Raw genomic sequence first — 27,951 nt, 5'->3', positions numbered from 1 at the left:
CCCTGAGCACAGGGGCTTGCTAAAGAAACACTAAACTGGCTTTCCTCGGGGCTGTATTCTCAGAAAGTTTGGCTACTGGCTCCAAAGGGCTAAGATAGCAATTATTCAGTCTTGGTGTCAATCTCTGGATGCCAGGTAGAAAGGGTAATTCCTCCAGGGTAACTTGTAGGTGTTCCACAAGTAAATTTTCCAAACATTTCTGAAAGAAACGAGTGAATGGAAATCATGAATGCAAAATCTGCTCCTTAATTCTACCTGAAGAGAATGAGACATCTTACAGAAATCAAGCTTTGAAAATTGGGCTTGATTTTGTTGCCTTTGTCCCTGGTGTCCAGAAGTTACCAGGCTCACTCATGTTGGGCCTTAGATACTAAGAGATGTGGTAAGAAAAAAATAAAAGATCACAAAGCCTTTTCCTGAGGGCTGCCTTAATTTTCCCTGGGGATTCACAGAAATACTCTTTTAAGCTTGTAAAAGTTATCTGCTATAGTATTGCTGGCTCTTCTCCCTGTTGCTAGTTTACAGGGCTCCTTCCTCTGGGACCTCCTGGTTGCAGTCCCTAGGCTAGGTTATAAATTCTTCCAAAGACATTCTTGGCAGCAAGGTGGAAGCTGCCAGGTTCGTCACTTCATGTGCCAGGATATGGAAATTGCTTATCTCCAGCCTCATTATTCCAGCCTCTCCTTTCTGTATTTTCTGTCTTCTTGCTTCAAGAAGATGGTTAATTCCTTGAAGACAAGAAACACACTTTTGGGTTCTTCCTGACCCTCAATTTACTTAGCACAATAGTGTGAAGATAAATATTATCTTTAGACTTATTATAAAAGCTTATCAACATATAGAAAATAGAAAAAAAAATGAGTAGTACTATTTTTCAACTTTGCTATTTTAACACAGTCATTTTGGAATGAAGCAGATCTCTAGTACTTCTCCCGGTTTCCAACTGAACTAGCACCTGGCTGCTTCTCTAAGGAGAAGAGAGTTGATTCATCAACACTGTTGACCCTGTATTGGGGACAGACCCAAACTCAGGGGCAACGGGAAGGAAAGGAAGAACAGTTGTTTGCCTCCATCACTTCCATTCCTGCTCATAAAACAGTACGTGCTTCTGCCTGCTGCAGTTAAATTTCTCAGCACCTTAACTCAAAGCGACACCAACTTGTAAAGCAGCCGAGACAATATGGGAACACAGCTGTGTGATTTACTGTGTACGTTCCCTGAACAAGACTCAGCAGGAGAAGCAAAAATAGAACCCAAAGTCTGAGCAACTGGAAGGATCACACCAAGCTGAGTGAGCAGCTTGTAGGATCACACCAAGCTGAGTCTTTGCCACCTGTTCAACCCCTTCATTCCTGACCCCTTGCACAAAGATGGAAGAGGTTAGCCCAGGGTGCTCTATGTCTACTTCCTGTTAATCCATCTGTGCTTTAGTTCATTACATTGAGTATGGACAGTGACCTATATAGTTTTGAGTGGACTTCCCCATTTTGATTGAACTCCATGTGTGTGTGTGTTTTGTTCATATGACAGGGAGAGGCAAACTTGCTGCAATTTTTCTCCTTGTCTTGTGTGTGTGTTCTCCATGGACCATGCATTCTTGGGTTCGTTTACTGTATTTCAACTACTTGGCTTCAATACATCCTCTTCCCCAAACTCTAGATTTCTCCTCTGAATTCCCACCCTAATCCTCAGTGTTTGTGAAACAATGAGTAGGTAGCACAGTCTAAGGACACTGACATAATCTCTTGCTGCCCTTGATGCCCCCTATTACCTTAAAAGTCCACATAGTTTTATGTCCTACCACCATATTATATTAGCTATGGTATTATAGGGACAAAGTCTTTAGCCACTTTCCAGCCTATTTAACATCTTCCTTCCATATATAAGGAAAATTTACAGTCCTAGAAGATGTGACAAGTTCACCTCAAAGCCATTTCTTTCTCTTTGGGGGAATAGAAGATACAGTTTGAGAACTAAGATTTTTGATTGTTGGCATTTAAAACTTTGACATTTATGATCTCAGTTCTTCTCAAAAGACTCTGAAAATGTGTAATGCATAGAATTCTTTGGTGTGTGTGTGTGTGTGTGTGTGTGTGTGTGTGTGTGTGTGTGTGTGTGTGTATGGTGGCTTGAATAGAAGCATGACTTCTAAGCTCATAGTTGGGAAATGTTCCACAGACAAAGGAGGGAGCCCAGCATCTCTATCTTGGCCTTCTTACTCCTGGTGGTCTCAACCATTGGCTAAGGGGCATTTTCAAGAAGGTCAATGGTCTATCATATCCTCCTTGCCTTTTCATTAGTTCCATTTAAAATAATACCCTCAGCCATTTGGCTTGCACCCCAAACTATCAATAGATGGATACCACTTTTCCTTCAGGAACTGCTTCTATTTCCCAACACACTGAAGGCTCTAGCCACCCCTCCTCTAAACCTCTTTAATTTCTTTGCCTACAGCTCTGTCCTTGACTGGGTATTTCTCACCTTCAATTCCATGGTATTTGTTGGTTAGAATTAAGGTGTTCCTGTTGCCGATCTACTCCTTTTCTTTGGTTGTGGCTCCCCTAAACATTTCCTCAGATGTACCCTTCCTGTTCACCTCTCAAATGACAGCATCCCTAGAGCTTGTGCCTTCCTATGGTGCTTTCTTCTTTAGCTCTCTCCAACCTCATGTAAAAGAATTGATATTTAAATCTTCATCATCTGCTTCCCAAGCCTGGCACATTAGTACCATAAATACAAGAATCTCAATCTTCCTTCTACTGTAACGACTCTTAGGACTCATCTTGAGTGGAAGTTTCAGGAAGCTCCACCCAGGCTTTTACTGAACTACTGTCAGCCAATCATGTTCCCACAGCCAATCATGTTCCCACAGGCAACCCAAAGATCATTCATTTAGTACCCACCTGAGGCGTTGAAGCAATATGTGTCGTAGTGGGAGGTGTTGGATGTGAGAATATACACCCCGGTGTTGTTGGCTGCACAGATGGCATTGGGGTGGATCCTCGGGATCACCACATGGCCTTCTATGAACCCATACCTGCCAAAGGAAAAACATGAAGTTATTAACATGCATGGCCAGGGCGTCTTTTCATAATTTCCCATCAAATGACATTTAATGCAGCACAACATTTCACTTATTCACCCTTAGGAATATTAGGAGTTCCAGCAACTGAGCTCCATAAAATCCAAAATTACCACCACAGAAGAGTGAAGGAGATTGAAGCTGACAGAAGCAAAGAGATTTTGTTTAAAGACCCAGAGCTGATGCTCTTTCTTGTTTTTAAACAAAAAGATTTATGAATAAAATTTTAAAAAATCCCTTCTATGTAAAATCTATGACCAGCAGTGTTATTAAAGGCAACAAAAAGCCTGAGTTGCAGAAGAGAGAAGCTGTACTGATTTGACACTGAATTAACTTTGTTTTTTCCAAAAATGACATAAAATGATACAATCTCCTAAATTAGCAAGTGGATTAGCCTTCCTTTGAGTCTAAGATTACAGACCTGCCTCATTTCTCTTCCTCCTCTTCTTTCTTCTCCTTCCATTCTCCCTTGAGCCCCTCACTCCTTACTCCACTATTGCCCACATGAAGCCTTGCCCCTGTGCTGAGCACACAGCATGTCTGACTCTGTGAGCAATCCAGACCCATGGAGACAAAAGTGGCCATCATTGAACTGAGGGTAAAAGCAATTAGGAAAGAGGACGGCAGTGGCTCACTTAACAAAGTTCTTCAAGCAACACACCACCACTCCTACATCTATCTAGGTATTTCTGGGAGTACATTGGGGCTGGAGGCCTTTGCAGATATAGTACACATCACTTCATCCTAGTGGCTGCCAAATGTAAGCAAGAAATGCCCCAAAACACAGCATGTGGGCTGAGAAAATGCTACTCAAAAGGAAAGGGGTGGTGTGACAGCAAGAGAACAAACCATGAGATGCTAAGTCCCTCAGGGTTTGAGAAGTACAGTGCAGGCTAAAATGCACCTTCTTTTAATCTCCCTTGAGGGGGCTACAGCACAGACTGCAGCACACTGCAAGACCGGTGGCAATGAGAGTCACTTAGACACTCCTAAGTTCCAAGTCTCTCATTATGTTGGTGTTGCAATGGAAGCTAGATGACTAATTCCCCCAAAGTCTCCTTTAGCTGTTGGTGGGACTGCACACAATTAACTGGTAAGAAGTTCTCATGGACCTGAGAGTTGTCACTTATCAGGGTGGGGCAGACAAGGCAGAAGTCCCTGCTGAGCCTTTGGCCTAGCCTGTAAGACTATGCCTTCTGTATTTTGGCAGATATCTGATTCCATAGCTACCTGAGGGAAATTATGAAAGTGAGTTTTGAAACAGTTAATACCAGTTAAGGGAGCAATGACAGATTACTGAAGCAGAGGGTTTTCTTCATATATTTTTTTCTAAATAATACTTCACAGTGAAACTATTCTTCACCATGTCCTCCTGCCTCATGTTGACGTGTGTGTGTGTGTGTGTGTGTGTGTGTGTGTGTGTGTGTGTGTGTGTGTGTTGGACATTCTAAAATTAAATACATTCTTACATTCCCTTGGTGAGTTATTGTGAATTTTTACTATATCATAATACTTGACACTTTTATATGCACTTACTACAAGTGAATTGAGAACATTACAATTTCTGTACATGAACATGACATGAATGAGTGGCTGTTTGCAAGGAGGAAAGACATATTTAGCAAGTCCTTGCATCCTCCCCTTTCTCAGTCCCTTGCCAGGGCTTGGTCATTACGTTCAGACTGATCACAACCAAGCTGAGACGTGCACGCAGTGAGATCCATGACAAGCTGTAAGCCTCTGCTGCTTCATCTATAAAAAGTCTTAGTAATAAACCGACTGTTTAAGGATTAAGATCAAGGATGTCTCGAGGATACTCCCAGCTGCTCAGCACTCTATTTGTTCCTCTGGCTCTCACAGATGAAAAATCTCTGTGTTTCACAAATACATCTTAACTGCCTTTCACAATCATAGGCCAGCTTCCTAAAAGCACTATTTTAGCCCAGTGACCTAGTCAGGGCCTCATTTTAAAATATAGCTTTGGGGCTTGAATAAGTGGTTTTGCTAACTGTCTGGCCATTCTTCACAGTGTGTCAGGTTCTATAGCTACAGAACCATCACCCATCCTTTAACATTCTCCCAGACATAGCTCTGAACACTAAGAAACAGAGATGTCTAGCTGGTGCTGCTCAAGACAACATCCTTAAACAATGGAAACATTCTTTATATAATCTATCCCATTTGATAAGGCAGCTACCAGGTATGTAAAAGGTAGCTAGTGCCATCAAAGAACTCATTTTCACATTACATAGCTGTAATGAACTTAAATGTAACTCACTGTATGTGGCTAATTGTTACTATATTGGACAAAACAAGAGTCTCATGAACCACTCAAGAGGTGGGTGCCTGAGTCTGTAACTAAGGGCCAGGATAGATGTAATTAACTCCCGTTTAATAGCTTCCATAAAGAGGGCTGCAGCTAGACTTTTTAAAGGTATTTTGTTTGCATATGTGTACACATGTGTGAGCCCTGGAGAGGAAAGGGAATCACACTACCTAAGCTGGAGTAGGAGGTGGGGATTCAGAGCAGGTGTGGAGACTACCCAGATTTTCTAGTGAAATCAAACCACACTAACCACGTGACTGAGGGTGTCACTAAGTGTCCCATTCATACATACCACTGGCCACAAAAACAAACAAGAAAGCAAGAGGCAGGGTACACCCGCCTCTTGTGATTATCGTAAAACAAAATGAGGGAAGTCCTCTTGGGCCTTAGGTAGAAAACTTCTCAAGGTTTCTGATAGCAACTTATTTTAATGTTATGGAGCCTTAAAACTTCCATATTCCTTGACTTGCTTTGTCAAGCCATAGCAACATAGAAGACAACCTAAAAGCTGAGAGAGGGCGGGGGTTGGAGAACATGCTTTGTGTCAAGTCTGCACAGCTAAGACTCTGCCAGCTACCTATTTATTTTAAACACTGTTATTTGGTTTGTGTTTTCTTGTGGTTCCGACAATGATACTGAATGTTTCTTCAAAGCCAGAAGAGTGCTACAGGAGCATATAAGCAAGAGGGCTGCAACTGATATGACCCCATGGCTTCCCGTGACTCCCTCGCCCTGACACATGCATGATTCACAAAGGTGCCTCAAGCTGACTTTAAATTCCAGTTGTCATACCGGTTCCAGGTTGATTTGGTCAAATTAATAGGTAGGGCTGCCTCTTAAGGCAAGAATGCATTCAACTGTCAGGGAAGAGCCTTCTAGCTGTAAGCCCTGACTCTCCCCAGGTGGCTTTCCCCAGTGAGGGTGCTGGTCTCGTACCTGCAAGTTTCAAACCCCTTGCTCAGGGCCTTCACCATCTGGTCCATGGTGGGCAGAGTGCTGTTGAAAGCTTGGCAGAGGTCAGCTGCCTCAGTCCGTGAGATACTGTAGCGGCCATTTTTCTCCACATGGAATACACCTGCGTAGCGGCAGGTTATGTTCAAATCTGTGGGATCAAAAGGAAGTGTTTGAGTCTTTTGCATGAATAACTTGTGTAAAATTAGATCAGTGGTGAGAAGTGCTTATAAGTGAAGACGTTAGAAAGAAACAGGGAAACAAAACATAAGAAACAAACAGCAGGGTGATGGCTCAGTCAGGAAAGTGTTTGCTTTGCAAGCATTAGAACCTGAGTTTAATTTTCCCAAATCCACATATAAAAAGCTGGCTATTGTGGTCAGCATTTGTAATACTAGGGCTGGATTTCACAGGCAGATCCCTTGGGCTCACTGCCCAGCCAGCTTATCCTTCTTGATGAGTACCAAGCCAATGAGAGACATCATGTCTAAAAACAAGGTGGATGACACCTGAGGAATGACAGCCAATGTTCCCTTCTTGCCTCAACATGCATGTGCACATGTGTGAACAGTCATATAAATGTGAACCTACTTGCATACCCATGTAAACCAAATAATTGCACATGGTAGCTCACACTTGAAAGCCCAGCACTTGGGAGGTTGAGGCAGGAGAGTCACCTAGGTTCAAGGCCAGTCTGGGCTACATGGCGAGTTACAGGTCAACCACAGAGACTGTGAAGAACCTTATCTCAGCAACATCAACAAAATTCCAAATAAACATGTAGCCTTCAAAATTCACTAGGGCTTTCCAAAGATACATCAAGCTTAAATCTGAGACATGACATCATAAAGGATCCCCATCCTTACAATAACTCCATCAACAGAGATTTTTAAAGCCCAGTCTTTAAATTAATATAAAAACTCATGAGATACCAAATCCAGGGGAGTAATGAAGGAATACATCAACTACTAAGACAACTACACACACACAGACATACACACACACACACCACAAATGCAATAGTATTACATATACAGTTCCGTATTTGGGATTCTGTTCCTCACTTATTCTTACATCATGAGCATGTTTCCACAATCAACTGGTGTTGCTCTTGGCCATATCACTTTGAACACTGCATATGCAGCTGCACCCAGAATAAACTTCCTCCTGGTCAAGACCAATGTGATCAGGCCACGGACTCCCTCCCTTTCCAGCCTGGGAGTTTCTGGCTCTGCTCCAATCACAACGTTTTCCCATCAGGCACTCTAAGCTTCGCCAGATCTGTTTTCTTTTCTATATGGAATGCCCTGTCCTTATAGTCACATGGATGATTCATTTATCTTTTGAATTGTCACTCCATAACATTTTCTCTCAGCAGTGCCCAAGGTACCAGGTGAGGAGTTACAAACCAGGTCTGGAGTCAGAAAGAAGTGGCTTCAACCTAGACTCTGGACTCTCCAAACTTCAAGGCATCTCCCAACAAGAAAACTGAAGCCAGAGAAGGGGATTGCTGAAGAAAGTGACTGGAGAGTTTCTCTCTAGAAAACTACAGGTTCCTCCTGAATCCAACTTTGTTCTACATTTCAGAGTGGGAGAGGAGGGTTCCCCCTGTACCCTGCATTGTCCTTTGGTATCTTGAACCTTTAGAATTCTGTGTTGTACAGTTGCCACCAGTACCCTAAAAGCTTTGCATATATGTGTTTAAAAGTCAAGAAACAGAAGCTGAGGAAGAATGAAGCAACTTCCACCAGACTGCAGCTTTTAGATGGCTAAGGTAGGAACTCCTCTCAGATGTGTTAAGCTCCCCCAGACAGGGTTTCTAAGCAGGGTTCCACGTGCTCAGGGCCCTTCATGCTTAGGACAGGGGAGAGGCACATCTAAACAACTGCTTTCATGATGACAAAATAGGGCCCATTATAATGAATTATGGTTATTACAAGTGACAGCTGCCTTCTCCTAGAGCAGGAAGCGGGTTCCGGACACAACAAAGCGGTGTCAGAAAGAAGCAAAACAAAGAAACAAGAAGTTGCCCTGGAGAAGGCATAAACCAACGCAAGTTGGTTTCTCTTCCTTGGTTTGTATCATCAGCAAGCAGGTACTTTAAAAACAAAAACCATGAAACGCTGGAAGCATCGGAGAAAAGGCACCTTGTGTGCTTAATTCCTTATCTACAGGGCCCAGTGTGTTCTCCGAAGCCACTCATGCAGTTCTTGGCTGATGAAGCAATGAGCACACACAGGAAGGAAATGCAGAAGGGCCCTTTGAAATGCTATTTATTTTTACTGACATTTGCAGCTTAGGTCTCAGTTGGCCAGTTTCACAAAGGGACCCTGTCACTCAGAGAGACAGCCTTTCCAGGCCTCTCTTTGCTCCAGCATACAAAGGAAAAGAGAAGTGTTGCAAAATCAGCTTCTTGCAGGTGAAGCTGCTGGGGACTTCAGTCAGATGCAACCTGAGCTGCCCGCTACAGGCCCAGGTGGTGGCTGTCAACTCCTGGTTTAAAAATAAAGGCCGAGTCTTGGACAATAGTTTGGAGATGAGAGGCAGTTTCTTTCTTATGAAAATCATAGCTTGCCACCTGGCCAATGGAATATGCAAATGAAAGAGAAACCAATACAAGTTGAGACTTTTGAGTAAAATCCCTTGAGTTCCATGAGCACAAAGCAACATTACTTAAGAGACAGTGTGTCCACATATGATGGTTATTCAGTAAATGTGCCTGAGATTGACTATGTGTGTATGTGGTCCATCGACGGCAGGACAAGACGGAGAAACTCAGCATTCATCTTTCTAGCTTAGCCAGGGGCCTGACATGCTACAGACATCTGAAATGATTGCTGGGTGAATAAGAAATTCTCAGAAAATATGAAGTACATGTCTCTACTCCTAACCCCAAGGTAGGTCACTTTCCTGGCTTCCTTATCCTGCAAATGCATAGCCAACACTATTTCCAAGTATCACGAGAGCAAGGGTGAGATGGACGTAGCAAGCACCATAGAACATCTCTGGCAGACAATGGTGTTCATAGCACTGAGAAGAGCTTCAGTTTATCTATCTGCAGTTGGTTCTTCAGAATCAAAAGCATCTGGATCTGGGAGCTGCTCTGACTTTTGAGGCAAACATCAGGGCTGAGAGGATAGCTGGGCCCATAACTAGAATGAGGTCCTATAAGAAAGCCGGCTGGGTAGTACACTCTTGGAATCCAGTGCTAAGGAAGCACACACAGGCTGATACCCAGGCCTTCCTGTCCAGCTAGCCTAGCTTTCATGGTGAAAACCATGTCAGGGAGAGACAGTCTCAAAGAAAATAGAACAATGTCTGAGGAATGAGAGACATGTCGGTCTTCTGACTTCCACATGTGTGCAAACACCTGAACACATATGCATGTACACCCATATGTATTCATGCACATGTGTGGGAATACATGCCATGTGTGTGTGCATTGAGAAGCTAATATTAAATCACAATGGCTCCTCTCCAACAAGTCGTTCCTTATGAAGATCCACTAAGAATGCTTTCTGCTGAACCCTTTGGTCTCCAGTAAGTCTCCTGTATCTTGCAATGACTTGAACTGTTCAAAACCTTTCCCTATGAGAGACAGAATGGACTCAGTGAAAGATTTAGACTGAGGCTACTTTCTGATTCTGAAAGAAGCCTCCAGGGAGTCATGCCATTACTTTAGAGTTCTCAGGCAGTCAATGAGCAGGATGAGGTGGTCAGGGACATCCCTAGGCCCTCATCTAAGAGGCTGGTCTGCCTATCCCCAGGAAGACCAGGAAAAGGGGACATGAGTGTCTCCCTGGGCACATGGGTAAGATAGCTTAGCTTAGTTCCGATCTACTCAGACTCTGCCACTCTTTGCAGGTAACACAGCTATGTAGCTGTTTAATCTCTCTGATGTTCAGCCTTGGTGAAGCAGAGTCTATGGCACTCACTAAATGAAATTTGGTAAAAAGGGCACTTATAATTAAAGCTGTGATATTGCATACTTGTTAACTGCCTTAGAAACTTCACCAACACACTGGCCAAGTCATTTTATAAGTTTTTATTGTTTTGAAATTAAAATATAATTATATAATTTCCCCTTACATCTCTCTAGACTCTCTTCCATACTATCCATGATCCCTCCCAAGGTCCTTTTAACTTTCTCTCTTTATCTGTCTGTCTCTATGTGTGTATGTATATGTTTGTGTGTGTGTGTGTGTGTATACATGCATATATATATATATATATATATGCATATATCATGTTCACCTTATTTAATGTTACTTATGATTCCAGGGCTGACCATTTAATATTAGATAACCAAGTAGGGTACTCATTGCTAGAGAAGAGTCTGGAAAATCTATCTTAGAGATGAAGAAACTAAAGCACAAAGTGGTATCCAAAGTTTTCCAAATAGAAGGGTAAGACTTCTAGCCTGATATAGACTAGATTAAAAATCACTCTCAGAAAAGCCACAAATGACTGATGGCACCATCCACCTTATGTCTGGTTTTTCCTAAACCTTTCAGATCAAGAAAGATAGATTTCACTAGGGAAATCACCTTAGTGATTTAACACTTTGCTTACACTGTAGAGTCAGGGAGAAATGAGTTCTTCCTACACCCAGTCATTTCCTAAGTGAGAGAAAATCATAACACCATCTGAAAGGGAGCCACTATGTAATTTCCAATCAAGTTTCCATTATACACATCTTCCCAAAGTTGCTTGAGAGGTAAATGGGGGTGGTTCTTGCTCTAGAAGGTAGGTAGACTACCTTTATCTGCCAGGAGCTACCAGCCAGGCTTTGTTGATATTTCTCTACTGGCCACTAGAAATGGCTGAGCCTGAAGCTTTGTTCTATGAACACTTGCTGTTGTTCAAGAAAAAAAACTGATTCCAAGGACCATTTGTGTTTTTGTAACTGGCTTTATCTATCTACATAATGAAGTCAGCATCTCTGTAATGGGTACAATATGTCCAGGTTCACACAGGTTTAGGGGAGGGGCATTTATGAAGCTAGACCTTCTATAGGTAGACAGTCACATATACCACATGAAGATCACCAAGGGACACTTACAAACACAGTGTGTCAAAAGAGGTGGATAGCTCTCCCAATCTCTTGGATGGCCCCCAAAGAATAAAGGTTGCTAGCAAGAACCAACCAAGTTCCTGGTCTCCTGCTGCCATCTCCCCAAAAGTTACGAGGCAGAAGTAGGTATTTTTCTGCTGATTTGGGTCACAATAGGCTGTGTGTGGAGCAAAGTCAATGTCTTAGAGATAGTAGAAATAGAAGATAGGCCAGTTTCTGCAGCTCAGTGACTTACCCAATTCCCACAGTTCACTTACGTGGATTGTGGGAATGGCAGCACTTATTCTGGGTAACATTTTAGTTTTCAGGAAGTTTACACCTAACATTTTATTTCATTCTCATGATAATCCTATGCAAGGGGCTCTTTCATTAACCCCATTTTATGTATGAGCTGACTAATACACTGAGATGTCTTAAGAAACTGGTAGAGCCAGGCACAGACTGAACAGTCAAGTTGATCCCGTCACAGTCTTAAATGGTAGCTTAGACATGGAAGGGATTCAGACACTATCAGGATCCCATTTGCTATCCATGAACTTTATAAAGTGTGGAGAGGCAATCATTAAAAGAGCTCTAGAGAAGAGACCGTAAGCTTACTGAATATGATTTTAGGATGAGAGCTTCCACCCTCTCCCAGGGAAGAAGTCCTGAGCTGGCCACCTCTCTCTGATTCTACTCGTTCCTCCTGCTAAGATACTCTTGGAACTTAGAATAGTCCAGTCCTGACTGCAGTTCCAGTGTTCAGTCCTTTATACCTCAAGTGTTCCAGCCATGGTTAGGCAGAACTAGAGAGAAGAGTTGGCATTCAGGTTTGGTCCATACCTTGGCTCACCACAACAGAGAGTACTGTGACCTTCTGAGATGTCTACTGTCAATCCCAAAGGTCTAGACTGACCAAGTAGATACTCTATTATGACCTAGCTGGAGCCTGACACCCTTGATTAATGGTCATTAACAGGACAGTACTCCTAGGAAACAGCCACCCTCTTGGGCAGTGAGCGGCAGCCCAAAGCACTGGTGAGCATGTCATGTGGTTTTCACTTTCACAGTGTTCATGATATACAAGCTGAGGCTCTATTACTGCCCTCTGATTGGCCAAGCTTACATCCCACACAGAAGATGATACAACTGGTGAGCCTAACCAATTGAGCCAATTCTGGTAAGAAGCAGGGAGGGAAAGTGTCAATTTAAAAACAAAAACATTCTGGTAATTAGATCATCCACAATTAGAGGTAGGACAATGCAGGGCCTTGAGAAAAGAGAAAATAATATCAAGAGTGTCTGAGCATGGTCCCGTAGACCATTATGAGGGAAGCACAACCTCAGGGGACTTTAACTGCAGAATCCTGACCCCACTACAGTGCTCCTGTCACATAAAGATTTTTATAAGGTTTTTGAGCAAGTTGTTCCCAATAAATCCATAACTCATGGTCATGAAGCATCATTCTAAAGCGCATCATGAACAAGTCATTCTTTTTTCCATTCTTTTGATGTCCTTGAAACCCAGAAGCTCCCATTTGGGAGCCTTTCAAGCTGGTGTAGTCCCTGCTTCCACCAGGCCTGCCAGTGCAGAAGAAGGCTGGCAGCCTTCCTATTGTCCCCACACCATCCACCCTATCGTCTGACTCCCATGTGATGGGTGCCTAATGAAAGAGCATATTGTTCAACATCCACTTCCAAACGAGGCCAAAATCCTTGTCAGTGCCTGGATTGCTGTTGGCTGCCCAATGCAGACCATGAGTCCCTAGTGACTCAGTCTCTCCCGGAATTGCCCCCAAGGCGGCTGAGGGTTTAATGAGCAGAGAAAACAGTCATGCACAATCATATGGAGAGAGGGAATTTCCTCCAGAACTTGTCCTGGGGTGCTTTTTAACTGAGCTATTCATCTCTTGGCTCTTAGAGAGGAAAGGCACCCCAATGTCTGGGGGCCTGGCTGAACAAACACCCTGACCTCTCAGTCTCTTGTCTAAGGAACAAGGAGTCCATCATTAGCCAATGGGACTCTATGAAAGAACAACCCTCTCTGAAGCTGTCACCCCTGGCCATTTCTGCCAAGTCCTCCGAATAGCTGAAGCATTGCATAGTCTAGAAATACCTTTCGCAGTTTTCAGAATTTGGGAAGAAGCCTTCTTCTTGCCTGTTGCTCACTGTTGGGGACATGGGCAGTGAGAACCTGCTGAAGATTCCACCCCTCCTTCTGGGTCCAACCCAGAAGTAAGGCATAACCTTACTACAAAAAGAGTTCTGTAAGGCCAAGTTGTCCTTGGGGAACAAGCCTCCAGGAAGACAGATGAGAGCAAGAAACCACAGTGTGTATGTACCCTTGCATGTTGCCACGGCAACAGGAAGTCCACTGGTCTCAACACCTTTGTTTTTTTTGTTTTTTTGTTTTTTTTTTTTTTCTCTTTATTTCTTCTGAATCTTATTGATTTACCAGATTGACTAGCACAAACCCAGGATGTGGTAAGTGAACTGACAAAGCATCAGAAACCCACACAGGGTTTTTCCTGCTGCAGCTAGGAAAAGAAAAAATGATAGCTCTATTTTGTCTTGCAATTACATTTTTTTTTTCTGGGCAGCTGTAATTACTTCTACATCATCTAATTAGAGTACAATTTCTGCTCAAGTCTAGAGGCAGCACTTTGAGAGAATGGAAGATCATGAGAGGTACCTTGTGAAAGATGAAGTTGTTACTTGCTAATATCTGCACTTCAGAAGAGATTAGTGGGTCCTGACATGCTGATATGCCAGAACCCACACCTGGGAGCTGGAAGCACTGGTCACACCCAAATCCTGCTCATGACCTTGAACAACTCACAATAGCAGCCCGGATACATCTAGTCTTCCTTCCTCCTGGGATAAATTGAGAATATGCTCAAAATACCTTGTATACTTGTATGGAAATGAATTTACATAATCCAAAACCATGTACAATAAATACATGCCAATTGAAAAACGATTTAAAGGAAGAATATAAATCATAAACCCCAAACCAAAAGTATAGTCATTGGAAATCTCAATTATAAAAAAAAATTAATTGATAACATAAAAACTAGGACATCCTTGGGACTTGCAGGGCTCGGAGTATGGGTGTGTACCTGAGGCATACTGAACTCTCAGAAAGGTATTCAAAATTCCCATAGGAGTGAAGACTTTTTACAGGACAGAATGTACTCAAATAATTGAGACTTTTATCTTCTTGTCAAGTAGGACTTTATCTCACGAAATATGCAACACCATTTGAAGCCTGGAGAGTGGGTACTATGTACCCATTTTACAGATGAAAAATTTAACAAATGAGAAATTCAGGGAGACCCTGAACACAGACATTGCCTCGGATCCTCTTGGTCTACTGGTTTCTGCTGCCCTTTGCTTTGGATTGACATCAGGCCAAGGAGGGGCAAAATGGCAGTCATGGAGAACAGTAGTGGTGTTCAGCTTCTTCCCTTGACTGCCATGATGTACTGGTAAAAATCTGATAGATAAGACAAGTAAATGTATAGTTGCTTGAGGTGGAGCCAGAACGAGGGCTTTAAGGTAGAGCTAGAGCCTGAAACTACCTATTGTTTGTCCTCTCTCTAGTACCCAGCCTTCCGTGACAGTGACCCAGGCACTCCCCAAATTCCCTAAGGAAATATCTAAACCAGTCTGGGGAACTCTGTGGTAAGGGCCAGTCATTAAATGATAACCATCATTTGGTCAGGGTTAAAGTCACCCCACACGATGTCTGTAGAAACAGACAACAAGCAATCACCACAGGGTTCTGAAGCTTCAGTGTTGTCCCACGTAAAATACATCATGCAAAAAATACTTTAGAAATAATAGGCTTAATATTTTATAACTTTTGCATGTCTCCCCTTGTGTCAAACATAAAAGTTCCTTGCGACTTAAAGTCCTCCATCAACAAGATCAACATGAATGGACCTTGCAGAGAGGAAACAGCAAAATGAGAACTTCCTGTGTATATGACTGTGGCTGGATAAAAAGTGGACCTGACAAGATTTCAAGACTCAGTAACTAAGTAAGGCTTACTATCCTTCTAGACAGAGTCATCTAAGGGAGATATTTGAACGGCCACTCAGTTCCTACAAAGCTGTAGCCTACAGCTACAGTCAAGGGTGATTCCTATTTTGATTTTCCTTCCATTTATTTGTCTCTTTTAGCATCTTTTTGAGTGAAAGTGCAAAGATTCCAGACAGCATTGAGCTATTACTCTGTGTGGGATGGTAGCATGGGTGTTGTAGAGATTCTACATCATCAGACTCTGAACAGCCTCTGGAGGTTGAACAAATGACCTTCCTCATCAGAGAGCTAGGTGAGGTACGACTAGCCCAACATCTTATTATAAAGTGGCAAAAGCTGGAAACCACCCCAGGAGGCTGAGACTGTGTTTGTGAAAGCCACAGTTACCTACTGGGGACACAGAGATTCACACTTAAAATACAAGCCACCTGTGGGGCAGCTTTCCACCCCCAGTAGCCTCTTCCTGTTACTCAAAAAGCTTCATCTCAATAACCATGAGTTTGGGAACAAAATTAAGTTGCCCATAAACCTTAACACTTACTTACCTGCAAGCAGCCTTTTATCTGTAGCTCACCTTGTAACCAATACTGACTAAAGGGGGTTTTAAGCTGGGGCAACTCGAGAGGCTAACTTGGTGTCTTTGTTAGGATTACTATTGTTATCATTAGATCACCATGACCAAAAGCCATTTGGGGAGGAAAGGGTTTATTTGGCTTACATAGTCTTAGTGACTGTCCACTGAGGAAAGCCAAGGCAGGAACTCTATCCATGTGGGAATCTGGAGGCAGAGGCCATAGCTCAGGAATGGTTCCACCAACAATGGGTTGATCTCTCCACCATCAATCACTAATTAAGAAAATGGCCTAGAGGCTTGCCCACAGTCTGGGGAATTTTCTCAATTGGGGCCCTCACCTCTCCAATGACCCCACCTATGTTAAGTTGATATAAAACTGGTCAGCACAGTTGGGAATTATCATGAGTTCTGGACCATTCTGTGCTACATAGGAAGACCACATCTTAAACAAAAAATTCAAACCAAGATTTATGCCTTTAGATTACTTTTTCACTGTGTTCAGGTATATCAACAAACAGTTGAGTCACACAGGTATAAAAACATGTGTTTTCAGCAACAAGGCATAACAATGACTAGGCAGAGTCCTAGGTCCCCACCAATTCCAAAGTTGAAGGCACAGAAATTATCAGATGACATTTCAAATTTGCTATCTTCCTTTTCTCATTTTTTTCCTTTTTGCAGTGTGCTAAAGTGAACAGGGAGAGAGGGGTGTGTGTGGAGATGTCTGTCCCTATACAAAAGCCTGACTTGACTGCTGTTCACTCTTCAGACACCTTTGTGCACAAAAACATTGTAAAAACAAATGCAGCAGAGGCTGGACTGTGAGGAGATTTTTAAAATCTGGGTCAAAAGATTCCCAGGATGAGGACTCTCAATCATCCAGTAAACTGGGGGCTTATAATTCACACCTCCTCCGGTGCTTTCAGCCTGTGAAACTGCATTTGTAATGGCAATACCAGTCTCAAATGCCAAGGTCCCAGAACTAATTTCTAATATGCTTTTACATCCAAGTCAAGCCACAAGGTTTGGGCAAGAATCTTGAGCACTTTTTACATGCTCACAAAGTGGGCCAAACCCAACTTTCTGCTATTAAGGAATATGGTTCATACAAAGACCCACAGGTCTGGAAATGCAGGAAGATACAAATAACCCCTCAATCAAGGTGTCAAAAGAAAATAAGGTGTTGATTGCCCTTAAAATAAATGGTCATTCACTATGACAAGGGCCTGTCAAGTTGACAATACGACAAGGGAACACTCCTGTCAGAGGGCGCCTCTTCTACAAAGAGTTCTAGAAAGTTCTTGGTGAGGAAACAAAAAAACTTCCACTTGGGATGAAATTTGTACTTCCCAAAGCATTTACCATCCTATAATAAGGGCATGATGAAAGGTGTTGACTCACATGAGTAACCATAACATATGGATGCATGCGCCAGCTGTGATCCTGAGTGCAGGAGATAAGGACAAATCCCTGCCATCAATGTATATATGAGAAAACAGCAAATAGATAAGACACTAACCTATGCATGAGCAGTTTCAGCATGACCAATAGTGTCATACAGAAAACAATGGTGGGGCTGCAAGGCAAGTAATTGGTGTGGTCTTAGGCTAAGTCTCCTAGGAAACCGTTGGCTGCTTTTATTTGTTTGTTTATTGCATTTGGCTGGGATTTGACACCTGGAGTGATGACTTATCTTCACTGTCAACTTGCCTGGATTTGGAATCACCTGGGAGACACACTCCTGGGGACGTCTGGGATGTTTTTCCAGAGAAGCTTCACTGAGGAAGGGAGACACACCCTGATTTTGGCTGGCACCATCCCATGAGTTGGTGTTATGGACTAAATGAAAAGAGTTAAGGAAATGCTAGGATTCCCTGCTCCCTGTCCCCTGGTCTTCCCAGATATGTACAGCTCCTGATGCATGCTCCAGCCACCACAAATTCTGTCATGCTTTGCCTGTTGTAGTGGACTGTACTCTCTTTAACCAAAAGCCAGAAGAGGTCATCTTTCCTTTAACTCCCCTTCTGTCCTAGCCATGAGAAATGTAAGCAATATATTTAACAGAAAAAAAAAAAAATCTCTTCCCCGACTCCATCCCAAGATTGAATTAAATTTGGAATTCATCTTTGCTTTCCAGGATTAAAAATATGCTCCTTGAATTTGGACTCCTTAAGACAGATGAGAGAGAATTGGAAGGTAAGTATATGACAACTGAAAGTCCTCCGTTTGAGGACAATAGTTCCCTTTGGATCATAAGCTACAGGTTACAGGCTTGGGGAAAATAGGTCTCTATCTGTCCTTTGTAGATCTTAGCCAGAAAACCAAGGCAGGGTGGTGACTCTGATCATTTGTGCCCATTTTACTTTAGTTCCTGATACTTGAAAATGGCAGGGATTTAACCCTATGAAATGTAAAGATCATACCAGACCAGATCAGTGTCCAAAAGTGGGGCCCTACATCAGCTATGACATGCAGGACACATCATACTTTTTAGTCTTGAAGCCTCAGGTACTTTATCAGTAAAGTGAAGGTAATGATTTCCTCAAGGAGTACTTTTAAAGATGAAAGGAAGAAGCACAGCTGAAGAACTTGGCAAAGTATTTGGTAGCTGCTGGCCAATATTTCAAAGATATCTCAAAGATGAAGGTGTCTCCAAAGAAGCCTATAGGTAAACATACCTCTTATGTCAACTTCATTTATGGTCAATCACTATATCCTTGATTAAAATCAAGGACTCCCAGCCCTCAAATTGATTAGGAACCAGAACCAAGACCATAGCTACACAGATATTTGGCTTCTTACAATTCAAACTGTGAGTGAGAGATTGTGGATGAAAAACTGAAAAGATGGATGGATGGATGATAGGACTGAATTAATCTGGCAGATTAGAGAGATTCAAACATTTTATATAAAGAACATCATACTAAAAAGAAATCTTCCCCATCCAAACAGTGTGGGTCCCAATAGAGTCAGCCTCATTCATCTTTACATCCACAGTGGACATAGAATATGGCATGAAACAAATGTCTCTTTGGTTTAGTGGGAAGAAGCATTATTTTGACATGGAGCTCAGTGGTCATCGCCTTACTAATAAGCTGTGGTTACTTGAAGCATTACTTCAGCTCTCTAGACCTTAGTGTTTTTTGTCAAAGAAGTGGTTGGATTCCAGGAATTCTAGATTCCAACCCAGGCCTGTTTGTCTAGAAGAGGTCTGTGTTTCTTTCTGACTAATGCTCCCAATGCTCCAGGAACTCCAGTGGCTCTTTCTTGCCTGCTGGATGGTGGCATTTTGCTCCTCTGTCTGGATAACTAGGGTGTAATGAATATTTCAAGCAGGGTGGACTGGCCAGCAGAGTGAAAGAGCAGACAAAACAAAAAGATAGCATGGACAGCATCCTGTTCTCGAATTGCCGCAAATGAAACCTTCTGCACACAGGGCCCAAGTCCGCCCATCAATGGAGCTGGAGGCAAAGAATGGTTTCAATTAAGAGAAACACAACAAACTTGCTAATTTCCTTAGAGAGAATCTTCCTAAATTACCACAGACATCCCCAGAATTCCATGCAGTGAACTTCAGGATTTGGGGCCAATTCAAACTATTCTTCAAGAGCTGCTCAGCTGGAACAATGGGAAACTGTCCCCACCCTGGGCTGGTTCCCTGGCTCCCTAAATTTTGGTGGTCTTCAAGGCCTCATTGTCCCCGAGAAAAGGGTGAAAACTCCCATTACCCTCTTCTTCCTTAATAGTCTGAGTTGTTGCAACTGGGCCTCTTTAAGCAAAGAACTAGGGAAAATAAGAAAGAAAAAAGAAAAGTTTTTAATATAAATTCTTTGAAGGCAAGAAAGAGACCTTGGCTTTTCTAGGCCTCTGAATCCTGAGAGCAGAAGAATGGAATTAACCCCATAAAGTGGAGTGGAAACTGGTGGGATGGTGTTGGAGGAGGAAGGCAACTGGGAATCAGCTGCTAGCACAGGCCCATAGGATCTGAGGCATCTTAAACAAGCAATTCCTATCCAGGGGCCCCCATTTCTCACTCCTTTGACTCTGGAGAAATTTTATTCAATCATATATACTCAGAAAAATAGATGGGTGTAAGACAATAAATAAATGCATGCAAATTGCCAGCCAAAATTACACCATAATACCTGCTCAGTAAACTTCCTTTTCCAACAGGAAGAGGAAACCATAAGAATGAGCTCTGAATCTATTATATCTCTATACAATGCAAAGTCATCTTTGCTTTGATAATCTGTTGTTTCATTCCAAACAGCAGCCTAAAAACATTCAGCCAGACTCTCAGGGACTAAAAGGAAGATGGGAAGCTGAGTCAAATACAAATACTCCTATTAAAAGGTGCAAAAGCCTTGCTCATTTTTGGGGTGTGTCTGGGAGTGGCTTTTGGAGGAGAGCAGAACTAAGCAGTTAAAGGCAATTACGGGTATTTCTGGAGTTAAAAAAAAAATTGAACATCGCAATGACAGACAAGTAGGCATTTACTTTACACACTCAGAAACTGGCCCCCAAGCTGGGACTTGTGGGAAGGGTGTGGGCCCTGAGAAACTCCAGCAGGAGGAAGCTATCTATTGCATTAAACTACCCCTTAAAGGCTCCTCTGTGCTCTGAGGCCACAGAACAATACTGCAAAAAAGCATTTCTAGAGCTTGCGGGAGATGGCTCAGCAGGTAAAGTGGTTGCCACATAAGCATGAGAAGCTGAGATCAGACTTCCAACATCCACGAAAAGTGAGGTGAGAAGGCCTGTGCCTGTAACCCCAATGTTGGGGAGGGAGAAATGAGGGAATGTCTGGACATCGCTGGTCAGCTAACTCACCAAATCGGTGAGATCGAGGTTTCCTAAGGGATCTTGTCTCAAAGCAGGAACACAGAGGATGACAAAGACATGGAGGCATCAATGTCTGGCCTCAACATGCACACTATACACAAGCATGCTCACATCCCATGCACACCACACACACACACACACACACACACACACACACACACACACACACGCACACCCGCCACTCCTCCAGCTCCACTACCAACTGGAAGAACAAGAGACAGGAAAGGCTGATCCTGCTGAGACAAGCAGCCTGCAAGATTGACTGTAATTTTGCAAGTAAAGGCAGGACCCAGAGTGGGTTTCCCACTTTTCTTTCACCAGCTACATCCAAGGTTCCTGGAACTTAGCAGGCTGCTTCATCTGCTCAGAAAGTGTTCCAGTAAGCCCATGCCGGTGTCAGCACTCTGAAGTACTGACCTCACCAAATGAAATGAGAAGTCATTGGCTAACATTATGCTCAGAAAGGGAATGAAAAATTTCCCAGGGCAGTTGGAAGTGTTCCCCAAATGTGCCAAGGGCACAGTTCAGGTTGAATGGGGGAAGAGAGACGCCTAAGATCCTTGGGATCATAACAATGATCATAATTATTACTGCTGAATGTTTGATCCATGCCAGAAACTCAATCAAGGGCTTCATGCACAGCATCACATCAGTCCTTAAGCCATACGAGTTGAAATTTTGTTTCAGAGATGAGAAAAACAAGGCACGGAGTAGCTAAGTGCATCCATAAGGCAACATGATTGGCGAGTGGCAGAACTCAAATCCAGCCATGATACCAGGACCCACATTGCTTTCTCAGTATGCATGACACCGGATGATCCTGACAGTCCAGACTTAACTGTATGATCTGGAGTAAACATTTTCTTGCCCTGCCTTTAGAAAAAGAGAAAATGCCTGGCTTTAAGAGGCATTGCTCTGTGGCCCCGTGACTGAAGTTGGGTCCTATTTCTGATTGTCTTCCAGAGGGTCTGGGGGAACTTGTTTGGAGAAACCAGATGAGCTTTCCAAAGTTGCAAACAATGCAGAATTCAGAAGTGGCTGATGACTGTAATACTCCAAAAGCAGAAACAGGAAACTCACGTACTTAATAGGGCACTTTTCCCTTACCATGGGACATCAGCTTAAGGAAGTCCTAAGGTTAAGGACTTCCTTAACGGTACTTGTTTGTAAGGAGAGAGAATGCTCCACGTGCACCTGGGGGCTTCTCTTCCTAGTCCACCAAGAGTGCCTGGAGTATCCACAGCTTACTTCTGCAAACTTCAGCCCAACAGCCCTGTGTTTAGAAGAAGGAGAATGCTTCTCTGTCTTTCACATCCATTCCTAGTGGTCAGAGGCTGCACACATTCAGATTCCCATGTGGTACCCTTGTAGGAAACCACAGAAGAGAATCTCTTCGATGAAGGAATCTCACTCATGAAGGACTGAAGGCATTGGGGTGACACATAGCCAGAAAAAAGGATGGAGAGAGATGCCAGCCTGCTTGATAAGCTCCCTTCACTTAAGCAGGTGTGTGAGAGGGAGAGAAAGAGAGAATATAAAAATAGTTTAAAGAGATTCTATTAATTGATAAACAATAAACTCATCAATAGGGGCTAAAGATAAACAATACAAATAGATATATCATTGATAGAGAGGGTAGAGACTCATAGCCAGATAGATAATAGAGAAAGAATTTTTTTTTCAAAAATTTGAGCTTCAAATAACCTAAACTCACCATGCCTAACCATAATCTCACCCAAACCTCTCCAATACTAAAGTAAATCACAAAACTCCAGAGAAGGGAATTCTAGTTCCAACCTCATTCATTCAACAAGGATTCTTCCAGTGATTTCGTATGCTGGGCACTGTGCTACTGAGATCAGGACAAATACACAAGGCACACAATCCCAACACAGGTTATGGCCCGGTGGAGAATCCAGACATTAGACAAGTCAACAGCACAGCACAATGAGTCATGATAGAAACACAAGGTATGGTGGTATCCAGGAGCTCATTCTACTACAAGCCTTTGTAGTAGTTTCAGCTGGGAACCAAAGGATGAGTTAGGACCTAATTAACCAAACTGAAGCTCAGCAAGGTGCACAGTCAGGAAATTCACCTCAAAATAAAGCCCAAGTCATGTTAGCGCAAGAGAACCTGTTTCCTGTAGCTCCTTCATCAGTAGGTAGAGAAAAACATAGCCTCCTTCCTTTGTATAAAACAATTACATCCATGCGTCCATCTTTAAACATCTTTGGATAAAGTCATATATCCGTGAACTTTATTTAGGTGATCAAAAAAGAGTAGGAAATCACTACAAGAAGAAAAGAATGTAAGAGCTGGGGTAGGGATATTTGCCTCAAAAAGACATCCTGGACATGACATGGCTGTAACTCTCATTAACTTACTGTGGCTGTGGTAACCTACACAAGACTGAGCCTGCCAACATTTCATCATGGATAGAGGAGATGATAATGTGGCTCTACCCCTCCCTAAGGAGCTATCAGCAGTCAGTGGTTGCTGGGAGACAGGGAGTCACTTCAGTGGTATACCACTGACAAGTTGCTGATGTCCCAGTAAACTCTCAAACATGCTCATGGGGGCAACTATAACTGAACTCAGTGGGTCACACACAAAACCAGAGCTGATTGCAAGATGGGACTCATTAGGTAGAAGGAAGAATTCAACAGGAGACAGATGGGAATGAAAGAAGAGATTGGGGAGTTAAAATGACTCAAAATTATTATATATATATATATATATATATATATATATATATGAATGTATAATACATATATATATGTATGTATGTATGTATGCATGTATGTATAATACAGTCAACTATTTTTTTAAATCCTGAAGGCCTTCCTCAGGATGCTAGACTGATGAGCTAAATGTCCTGGACAGGGGATTAGCCCAGAAAAAGAACAACAACAAAACCCTGTCTGTTCTCAGATTTATTAAAAGGTTAGTATATTGAACCCTTGATCTTTGAATTCAAAGAAACTAGTTGGAAGGGCTCCTCACACCTGAGAAAAACAATATTAGTATAAAATTTAGTAGCCAATTCCAGATGCCAGAAAGCAAAATACGGGCCCATGAGTGCTAATGTAGTATGGAGACACAGATACGAGTTCTAAAGGTATAAATCTATTATTCTAATCCCCAGAGTACCAACTAGCTCTGAACTTGACTTGTAGAGAACTTGGGGAAAATCATTAAAACTTTGCTACAGTTGGGGGGTATAATAATGCTAACTACGAAGTTAATGTAAATATTGGACTAGATAATGGAGCTGAAAACACTTCACACACATTAAAACACTCCAGTGGAAAAATGTAATAGGAAGGAGAAGCCTGCCATCTCCCTTGGGGGTCATCATCTCAGAACTTACAGGAAGAGATGCTCACCCAAGGTCAGGGTAATTCTCTTTTAATGGATCACTGAAGAGAAGTGGTCCTCGAGCATGGGGCTGCTCCAGCAGTGCGGAGATGGGCTGCAAGTCATGAGTTTCCAGTAATAAGGTGCTCAAGCATGCAAAAGATGAGCTCAAGAGCTATCTCTTATGAATTATAACAAGTTTAAGGTTATTTCTCAATGGGTTTCCTTTTATGGAAGAGTAGAAACAATACATTTTGAGATTGAGAAAAAAATATAGCCTCAAATTGTAACAAATTCCCCATAAAGCCTAGCCATGAGGTGCAGCTTCTCAGAAAAAGCTGGAGGATGTGGCCCAGAAAAAAAATAAGAAATTAGCTCTGTGTTTTTGGCTCTGTCCCATATTGAGTGTCAAACAACACTTCTATCAGATTGATAGATACTTTCTGGGGCCTCACACATTATAGCACATGTTGTTACAATATAGATCTAACTGAACTCAAATTTGCACAGAAATCTAGAACTTGTGCAGATGGATCATGATTGGCTTAAGTCAGTCACTGTGGCCTGAGCTTTCTTTGCCAGTTGATGGGGGATGTCCTTCTGTATGCTGTGAATATATGTTTCTCTTATTTGGTTGATGAATAAAGCTGTTTCAGCCAATGAACAGGTAGGATGTAGCCAGGCAGGAAATATGGGCTACCAGACTAGGAGAATTCTGAGAAGAGGAACACAGAGAGAGTGAGCCTCTGCGAGACTGCCATGTAGCTACTGGGAAGGTGGGATGTCTGGGCACTCTCCAATAAGATAAAGCCATAAGGAAATACATACATTAGTAGTTATGGGTTAAAAATGGAGAGAACTAATCAATAAGAAACCTAAGCTACCAGCCAAACAGTTCATAATTAATATAAGCCTCTGTGTGTTTATTTGAGACTAAAGGGCTAAGAAACCCGGGGTGTGAGGGGAAGGAAGGACAGAAACTTCTGTCAACAGCCAGTCATGTGATTCCCCCTGGTCCAGTGAAAGAAGCCCTCTGGGAAAGCCATTTCTCCATTTTAAAAGTGAGGTGCTTGTGAATAAAGCATCCCTTTTGCTGATGGACACTGGTGTAGCTTTCATGCTTTAAACTGTGGGTGTCAGTTGGGCAGCATGAGGAAGACCAACTGCTGTTAGAAGACAATGAGAACAGTGGGGTGCAAGGTTAGGAAAAGAGTGCCAGAGTCTTGGCACTATCACTGAGCTCCTGAAATCACCTACCCCCACATTTCTTGCTGTGGGAGAAGTTATTCTGTGAGAGCTGATTGCTCTGTCACAGAGATGCCTGGCCAGATGCCCTGACAAATGTGGACCCAGATGCAGGAGGTGGATAACAAGCATGAGGTTTGTCCTCGATGGGGTGTTGCTTCTGGTGGGTTGTGACAGTTGTAACTTCATCCCTATCTCACCTACCCAAGGAGATGCATCTGAATAAGAGATGATGAGAAGGGTGTTGTCACCATGATGGAGCAGTTACCCTTCACTTTTCTCTCTTGCATCACATATGGCTGCTGACAATGGACCATTTGGAGCAGCCGCTGCCTATACCATTTGGTAAATATATTTTTTATCATCACCCGTGTTTGCGTTTGAATGCTTGTTTTCTCACTGCATCCACGTCACCATTCTGAAAGAACTGTCATCTTCAAGAAGTCAATGATCACCAGAGGGTAAAGCAGCATCGAGGACCCTGTAGTCATATCACAGAGTGGATAGCTATTCATCTTGTCTAAACGCAAAGATGTACCTGCACAAACACTGGAAGTCACTCAACACACCTCACACTCATATGCTATCAAACCTTAGATCCAAGCCAAAAGTTTTAATGCTACACTCAGGCTTAACATCACAACCTGTAAGGGAATTATGAATTTTCCCCAATGCTACACCATGTGGCACCTTCAGTTTCTCCAGAATTTGGTTTCCTTTGTCACTCCAGCACACGTTCCTAAAAGTTCAAGTCACTTCATAGATCCCATGATTCTCTTCCACTGTGGTCTGTTGCAGAGCTTTTATACAACACCAGAGTGAGGCAACCAAAGTAGGGCTTGGTTTGCCTAATACCACTCTGAGGAACTTTGACCACACCCATCAGACTGTGTTTTCACACAGAGCTGGCAGGGTTCTAAGAAATCTGGGGAAAAAAGAAAGAGAGAAAGGAAGGAAGGAAGGAAGGAAGGAAGGAAGGAAGGAAGGAAGGAAGGAAGGACAAGGGATGCTGCAAACGCAATGCCAGTATGCTAGTCACCTTATGGGACTCAAGCTCAAGAGGCTTGGAACCGATGGGCTCTCCCCTTAGAATATGCCTTCACTAGATTGTGGGTGTCTCTTTGATAGCCCAGGACACATGTAACTAAGTAAGGGCTGTGTGTGTGTGTGTGTGTGTGTGTGTGTGTGTGTGTGTGTGTGTGTGTATTTGTGTGTACTGTCCATCTCCTAAACTTCCTGCTGGCTTCAGGAAGCCCTGATAAAACATGCTTCGTATCTCAAGTTACATCCTCAGGGTCCAGCAGACACTGTTGGTGCACACACACTGCTGACTCTTGACCCATTGAACATATGACCATTGATTCTACTCAGAATCCCAATGGCCAGGCCAGGTTGCTCTGGGGTTTTGTTCCAGTTACCCCCTAAGTCATAATAGATCCAAAGAACACCAAATAAGACAAGCAAGAAAGTACACAGGTCTAAGGCAACAATGGTCCCCAAAAAGTATAATCACCTATACTACTCAGTACTGTGCCACTAACATACTGTTCCTTTGACTTCCACCCTGTTTACAGTCTAGGTATTCTCAAAGTAGCCATTCAGTGCTTAGTAACTCTATTATTTCAAGGAAGAGAAATGGAAAAAGACTTGTCTAGGAGTCAGAAGACCTTGATTAACTAACTAGTTGTGTGACCTCACGTAAGTCATTTGAAACCTTGAGGTTTCCTTCCTTTAGATGTCAAATAAGTCACAGGGGCTATATGCTTTCCAACATTTCCTTCTGACGTGGTGGCAGCTTTGGCTTGTGATACCTAGGCCACAACAACTCCTCTCTTAGATCCTTCTCTTTTTCCATTCCTCCATCTTATGAGCCATATGCTGGTGCTTCTGTGGGAATCTAACTCAGCTGGCACCTTTCAAGGTGACTCTCACACAGAAAAATCACACAGTAACCATCCCACTCATCTCCAGTGCTGTGATTGAGTTATTCCACCAAAAGCACGGAGACTCATCTATGTAGCCACCTCAGTCTTCTGCCAGCCTGGATGCCTTCTCATGCCTCTGGAAATGACATAACTAAGAAGCCTGAGCCAATATGAGCCCTCTTAGATAAGAAGCGGGTGCAAGCTCTGAGAAGATTGGTGAGCATTCCAAAGAATGTGATTTCAATGGTTTGGGTCAACCAGCAACAGGAGACACAGATAAATGTGAAAGTCAACCCAGGTAATAGTAGCACTGTAGTTTTATGGGGGGGGGGGGAACAAACCTATTTTCACACCAGCAAGCAAAAGTGCAGAGGTCAAGGGGAGGCAGAGGGATTATTATCCTAGGTGGTTCACACAGTATATTGAAGCATTAGACAGATAAAGCCAATAGCCCAAGGTCACACAATTAGCCTTTCACAGGTTGGGAATTAGAGCAGAGTGTCCTAATCTTACCCAGGGGCTATTTCCAGTAGACTCTCCATGGAGCCT

At 42.8% G+C, this 27,951-nt stretch overlaps 1 protein-coding gene across 6 annotated transcripts in view; it reads right to left on the bottom strand.

Moving 5' to 3' along the window:
• Cd44 (CD44 molecule (Indian blood group)) overlaps positions 1-27,951 on the bottom strand; it is an 81,798-nt gene that overhangs the window by 42,454 nt on the left and 11,393 nt on the right. For all 6 annotated transcript variants that reach the window (XM_051184058.1, XM_051184060.1, XM_051184059.1 and 3 more), the window contains exons 2-3: positions 6,345-6,510; positions 2,904-3,037 (exon numbers count right to left, since the gene is read on the bottom strand). In XM_051184058.1, coding sequence (XP_051040015.1) covers positions 2,904-3,037; positions 6,345-6,510 — 300 coding nt within the window. The remainder of the gene's footprint in view (positions 1-2,903; positions 3,038-6,344; positions 6,511-27,951) is intronic.

Source organism: Phodopus roborovskii, unplaced genomic scaffold (assembly GCF_943737965.1).
Source record: "Phodopus roborovskii unplaced genomic scaffold, PHOROB, whole genome shotgun sequence".
Taxonomy (NCBI): domain Eukaryota; kingdom Metazoa; phylum Chordata; class Mammalia; order Rodentia; family Cricetidae; genus Phodopus; species Phodopus roborovskii.
Note: the sequence above shows the minus strand (reverse complement) of the source record. Positions and strands in the feature narration are given on the sequence as shown.